The sequence below is a fragment of the Gossypium raimondii genome, chromosome 1 (assembly GCF_025698545.1).
Source record: "Gossypium raimondii isolate GPD5lz chromosome 1, ASM2569854v1, whole genome shotgun sequence".
Lineage (NCBI taxonomy): Eukaryota > Viridiplantae > Streptophyta > Magnoliopsida > Malvales > Malvaceae > Gossypium > Gossypium raimondii.
Window position 1 is genome coordinate 40,011,457 of NC_068565.1, and position 6,818 is coordinate 40,018,274.

General features: G+C 32.6%; 1 protein-coding gene across 1 annotated transcript; it reads left to right on the forward strand.

Annotated features, from left to right (window-relative positions):
• Positions 1–5,453: 5,453 nt before the first annotated feature.
• On the forward strand, positions 5,454–5,999 carry LOC105787018 (uncharacterized). Its single transcript, XM_012613485.1, has one exon. It carries the CDS (start codon positions 5,454–5,456, stop codon positions 5,997–5,999), a length of 546 nt encoding a protein of 181 aa, XP_012468939.1.
• The last annotated feature ends 819 nt before the right edge of the window (positions 6,000–6,818 follow it).

The window sequence follows — 6,818 nt, forward strand, 5'->3', positions numbered from 1 at the left end:
AAAAGTCGTTCGAATTTAAAAATTTCACCCCTTAAAATAAAATTATATGGATCCATCCCTACCCTCAAACCCATATTTTTCCCAAACTCCCTCAGAAGTTTCTCTCCACAAAATCATTTTGCTGTTATGGAAAACTGAGTTAGAAAGCGAGCCGTTTGCAATCTTCCCTAGAAGAATTAGGCTTTGGAAATTTATCTTCTATCTCCTTTCCTTTTTGTTTTTTTGTTTTTATCTAATATCAAGTTCAGCATTCCTCCTTTCTTCTATTTCAAAAAGGGATTTAAATTTTCTTGTTTTAATTCTATGATTCTCCACAATCACATGATTATCACTAACCCCATTAGCAACTGAAAAAGGTTTCATCTAAGACTAGAATCAACTACACCAAAATGAGCCTTCCCATTTTTCATTGGGCCATCCAATGCTTGTAAAGAAACAGAATCACGAACCCCTCCATCATGAAAGCCCATGGCCCCATCCCATCCCAATCCAACCCCAAATTCAATTTTTCAATGCCCCATTAACATTATCAAAGTATCCCCTTTGCGAATTAAAGGATTAGAACCTGCTATATCGTCAAAACCAATATCCAACCATTGTACTAACATTCCCCTGCCTCTTTACTACAAGTCTCCACTTCCGAAAAATTATCATTAAAAGCTTCCACTAGAGACTCCTCCTACCGAAGTCGAATAGCCATCGACAGCGGAGAGTGGAAAAGCATCACCATCAATCCATTTCCATTCGAGTTCTGTAGATATCAAATTTTGCCCCGACCCGACCTCATTATCTGGATTTGAATTTTAAAATGGTTGAGGAACTATAGGGTGATTATTTCAATTTTAAATTAAACTCTTATCAATTTAATGTTAAATTTGGAATTAGATTAAAAGCTAAATTAAGCTAGAATGTTTATGTATGGTTTCAATTAAACTGAAATCAATTTTAAATTCTTCTTAGTTTAATTTAATTTAAGTTTTGAAATTTTGGCATGAAGTAGGTGAATATTTGAATATCTACTTATGTTGGCTTTTTAAAAAAATAATAATAGCATTTTTTTTGTTAAAATTTGTAATGTTAAAAAATAATTAATAAAATCATTTCTGATTTTCAAAATACTTTATTAGGCATAATTTTGGGAAAATGCCAATTTAAATAATTTTCAAAAGCACAGTCTATTTTTCTTCTCAAAGTCCAAATTAATTTGTTTCTCAAAGCCCAGTCTAATTTGGTTTAAAACAATCTTTTAAAACCCAAATTTATTTTCAAATTAAATTCAAACCCAGATTTGTTTCAATTTTAATATGATTAAATCTGTTTTGAGTCGAGTTTTGGAAATTCCCAAAAGTCCATTTCTATTTCAAGATTGCAGTTAGAGTTTAGAACCCTAACAATTTTGTGCTGTGAGGAATGGCAAACCTCTCTCAGCCAATCAGAATCAACAGTCCAACAAATAATACTTACAGTAAAAGTGATTCAAAATGAAAACAACACGTTTTGAAATGATTTTTAGGGTCAAAACACAAGTTTACAAATGAATCAAAAACATGATTAAAATAATACAGATTAAAAGAACAATATAAAAGATCAATGTCAGCCAAAGTTTAAAAAAGAGAAAAACCCTAAAAAGAAAATAAAAAAACCGCATGGCCTTTTCATCTAATCGAAGGTAAACCCTTGATTTTCCTTCTTTTATTTTATTATTTTCTAGGTTGCATGCATGAATAAGGGGGAGGGGGAGGCTCCAATGAATGTAGCGTTACCAGGTAGCCCCGTTCCCCAGAAACACTAAAAAAAAAAAAAGAGTTCGATGAAACAACATCATCGGTTCGTTAAGGCTCAACATAATGTTTCTGAGTATCACAACATGCTTATATTTTCATTAAAGGCTTTCGCTTTTCTTGTTAGTTAAGGCTTAACATAACGTTACTATCTTGTTGACCAAATGTTTAACTATTGCATACCATCATACAATTTCTTGTTCAGTAGCTTCACTTTTAGAGCATAACACTTTTTTGTCCACTTTATAACATAAAAAAATTCATTAATATTTTTATTACCACCATTTTATACACTTCGCCCTTAATAAATCCTAGCAAAAAAACAAAAAGTCCGATACTCAAACACCTTGAAATACCACGCAAAGAGTCCTACCATAAGAAGACTAGAAATGAATCCATAATGCACACAAGTGCTTTGCTTGTGACATCAGGCACGCTTTCTATGCACATCTTCTAATACACATGCACATTCATCCTCTATTAACATCTCAATTGTATCTTAAGTCTTCTACTAAATCTATTAGGGTCTTCCACTTTATTAACACTTCCAAAAGAAATTCACATTTTCACTTATCAAATACGTGAATAAATCAACAATTCACTTTCATATGTATATATATATACATATAATCAATAATCATAAACACATTTATTATTTTACAACAATTTGAATATATCACTTTACAAATACCATCACTTTATCGGACACTATATATCATTTCAAAATTTCCACTTTATTATATAATATAAGACATAATTTAAGTCTTTAATGATTGAATTATCACTTTTATCAACATTTTGTATCAAATTACCATATTTTGTCCAGTTATGACCTTTAATAATATTTTATCACTTAACAACACTTTTCTCATTATTCCATGGCATTAAGGTTCACATCTCACTACCTTATCACATTTTTACTTATGACAAGCAAAAATCTATGTATTATTAACACTATCAGATCTGTTAACTACCTCAAACCACGGATTTATGTTTTAATACACTTATTCATTTCAATTATTAATTACACTAAATTTTAATTCAAAATATATATTTAATCATGGAAAAATCCAAGAGTTCTTACTTTTTAATGAACTAAAATTCAATCTCAATCTTTCCAACACTTGAATCTTTCTTTTTTCTTAGCTAGAAAATCTTCTCACTACCGTTTTCTCTTTTCTCATCATAAAAATATCAATATACAAGCTCAAAGTAGCTTTCTCATAAAAAAATATATAGAATCTCAAATATCAAAGGTGGAGATGATGGAAACATGATTTCTTACCTTCTTGAAACTTTCTCGATTTATCCAAAGATTTTTTTCACTAGACCTATGAAACCGAATGTAGAAAATGATGAAAAGGATGAGTTTAGAAGTTGATTTTCCACTTAATTTTAGATAAAAATTAAAGTTTAGGGTAGAGATTTTGGCTTGATTTGAAGAAAAATGACAAAATAGTTTGAAGAGAAACTTTTCTGTGGCCGACCAAAATGGGGAAGGTGAGGTTTTCTCACTTTTTTTCCCTGTATTTAATTTAATTATTTATTTATTTAGATTTAAAATTTTAATTGATTTTCTTTGCATAAATTTATTCATTATATTTTTAAGAAATGATTTATTGATTCTAATTAAATATGTTGGCACCACGAATTGTGTAAAATTTAATATTCTAGGCATAAAAAGTGTATAAAATATTGTAAAAAATAAAAATAAAAACACGAATGTAAATTGCGTTCCAAAACGTAAATTATGAATTCTGAATTATGGAAATAGAGAAGAACACGTTTTCTTTTTACAATTCATAATTTTTTAAATAAAAATAATTTTAACTGTATTTCACATAATAAGAAAAGAAAATATCATAAAAATTAAATATTTATAAGTCACCAAGAGTGTTTTGCCAAGAGTCCTAGAGAGAGCAGTAGTTGCTGCGGCTTGGGATGGAGGAAAGTGGTGGTGATGATAGAGAGGGGAGGGATGAGATTTCCCTTTTAGCAGAAGAACTTATTCAATTATCAGTTAAAGGATCGTTGGTGGTGCCAAGTGAAAAACCAACTTTGATTTGTACAATATGGACAAAGAAGCTTTATAGTCCAGAAAGTTTTAAAGTGCAGATGAGAAGTATATGGAAGACAAGGAAAAAATTTGAGATTCTGATGGTAGGGCAGAATTTATTTTTGATAGAGTTTGAATTAGAAGAGGATCTGGAGACAATTATGGAGGGGAGACCATGGCTCTTTCGTAAAAGTATTATACTGTTTGACAGGTTAATTAAACCGATAGAAAGGGCATAGATTCGTCTTACTTCATCACTGTTTTGGATAAAAATAGGTTCGTGCTTACAAGAGTTTGATAAGAAGGATCTTTTACATGCCATTGGTGTCACGTTTGGTGGGGTAATCAGATCTAAAATTAATGGGGATATATGTTGTCTGAGGATTAATTTGGATGTGTAGAACCCTCTTCGACGAGGTATTTTTGTCTCAATTGATAATATTAATAAATCGTGGATTTCTTTTAAGTATGAGAAACTACCGATGTTTTGCTTTGGTTGTGGAAGAATGGGGCATGGTTTAAAAGACTGTCTAGAGCTAAATCCTGCAGAAAAAGAAAACTTCAGAGAAGATCCACCTTACACGTTGGCTTTAAAAGTAGAATCGAATTTAATTGGAAAGGAGAGCATGAAATTTAATGTTTTTTCAAAAAATGTGAGGGCTCAATGCTCTTATACAGGCGGTACAAAGTTGCTACCAACTAGTATTAAAACATCTATGGAGGGGAATAATAAGTCTTGGAGGCCACAAAGGATGTTGCAACAGACTGGAGTAGAGGAGGCTATTGAGAAGCAGGAGGAAGCATCTATAATAAAGAAAGATGAACAACTGGATGAAAGTAAGTATAAGCAGGTTAATATTTTAAATTTTGCTAAGAAGACAAGCTGGAAAAGAATTGTACCAATTGCCATGATGAATCAAGGGAAGAGTGATAACAGTATTAAGAAGAGGAAAACCCCTGAAGAAGGAATTGAAAGTTACTGTACGGAAGTTGTATATGAAGAAGGAAAAAAACGATTGAAAAAAGAAGGAGAACAGGGTCGTGAAGAAGTTTTATCAGAAGAAATGATGGAAACTATGGCGCAGAAAGATGCTTCAAAATTTATGGGATCGGCGGCTGCCAGTAGGCAACCTGACCGAATATAATGAAAAGCATAAGCTGAAATGTCCGTGGATTGGGGAGTTCACGGGCAGTAAAAAAACTGTGGTACTGTTTACAGTAGCATAATCCCCACATGGTCTTCTTAATAAAGACAAAAATTGATAAGCAACGTATGGAAAAGGTCAGAAGGAGATGTGGTTTTCTGAATGGGATTGATGTCAAAGTAGAGGGCTCACAAGGTGGACTATGTTTAGCTTGGAAAGATGATATTGTAGTTACTTTAAGAATCTTCTCTAAGAACCACATTGATGTCATGGTCAAAGACGAAAGTGACAAAGAATAGAGATTCACGGGTTTCTATGGTTCACCTTATGTTAATAACAAAAATGTTTCTTGGAACCTGCTAAAGAAATTGGGGGAAAACCAAACACAACCATGGTTGGTGAGCGGTGATTTTAATGAAATTATGTATTCTTTTGAAAAAAAGTGGAAGGATACCAAGGGAGGAGAGGAGAATGGAGGCCTTCCGAGAGACTCTAGAAGAGTGTCAGTTAGAAGATGTGGGATATTCAGGGGCTTGGTTTACATGGGAAAAAGGAAATTTTCCAAAAACAAATATTAAGGAAAGACTTGATAGGGGAGTTGCAAATGACAGATGGTGGCATCTTTTTCCAATAGGTAACATTAAACATTTACCCCATTCTATGTCTGATCACTGTCCACTTCTTCTAAATACAAATAGTGGAAACATTTATGCGGGAAACCTAAGTTTTAAATTTGAGGCGTGGTGGATCATGGAGGAAACATTTGAGGAAAAAATTAAAGCATCATGGGGATCAAAGACAAATACAATAGTGGAGAAACTTGAAAGATTACAATCTGATTTAACGGCATGGGCGAGATCAATTAAAAAAGGGCAAGAGAGATTAAAGAAAATGCTCACAAAGGAACTTGAGATGCTGATGGAGGAAGAAATAGATGATGATACGATAGAAAAAATTATTAATACCAAGATTTACCTTAATATAGAAACTGATAAGGATGAACTCTACTGGGAGTAGAGGGCAAGGTCAAATTGGCTTAAAGCAGGTGACAAGAATTCAGTCTTTTTTCATAAGTATGCCTCATTTAGAAGACGAGTAAACACGATCTCTAGGTTGGAGCTTGATGAAGGAGGAGAGACTATTGAAATAAGTGAGATCAATGAAGCTACTACCTTATTTTTTCAAAAGCTATTTACATCAAATGGAATTAGGGATCTATCTTATCTCTTAACGGGCATTGAAAATAATATTTTTCCAGATATTAATATTGCTTTATTGTCAACTTATACCGAAGAAGAAGTGCATTCTGCTTTGAAAGGAATGAGACCTACTAAAGCACCAGGAGCTGATGGTTTTCCTCCTTAATTTTTTCAGAAATATTGGCATATAGTAGGGAAGGATTTTACAAATTTCTGTTTGGGAATTTTAAATAGTGATCATAATTTTGGCCCTATCAACCTAACAGATATCGTGTTGATTCCAAAAACCCCAAACCCTACAAGTCTAGCAAACTACAAACCTATTAGTTTGTGTTCGGTCCTATATAAAATTGTGGCAAAGAAAATTCTAATTGACTTCAAGCAATAATTTGGAAATGTATTGATGAGCCTAGAGTGCTTTTATCCCAGGCAGACTGATTTCAGATAACGTGCTTTTAGCTCATGAGATTTTGCATACTTTTCGTAATAAGCGCATAGGGAAAAAAGGATATACGGCAGTCAAGCTTGATATAAGAAAAGCCTATGATAGAGTTGAGTGGGGTTTTCTTAAAGAAGTAATGTTAAGGATGCGTTTTGCAAAGGAATGGGTGGAGCTAATTTCCTTTTTCTATTATGC

Coding starts and splice junctions, on each gene's coding strand:
- LOC105787018 (XM_012613485.1), top strand. CDS start 5,454: ATGGAGGCCTTCCGAGAGACTCTAGAAGAGTGTCAGTTAGAAGATGTG.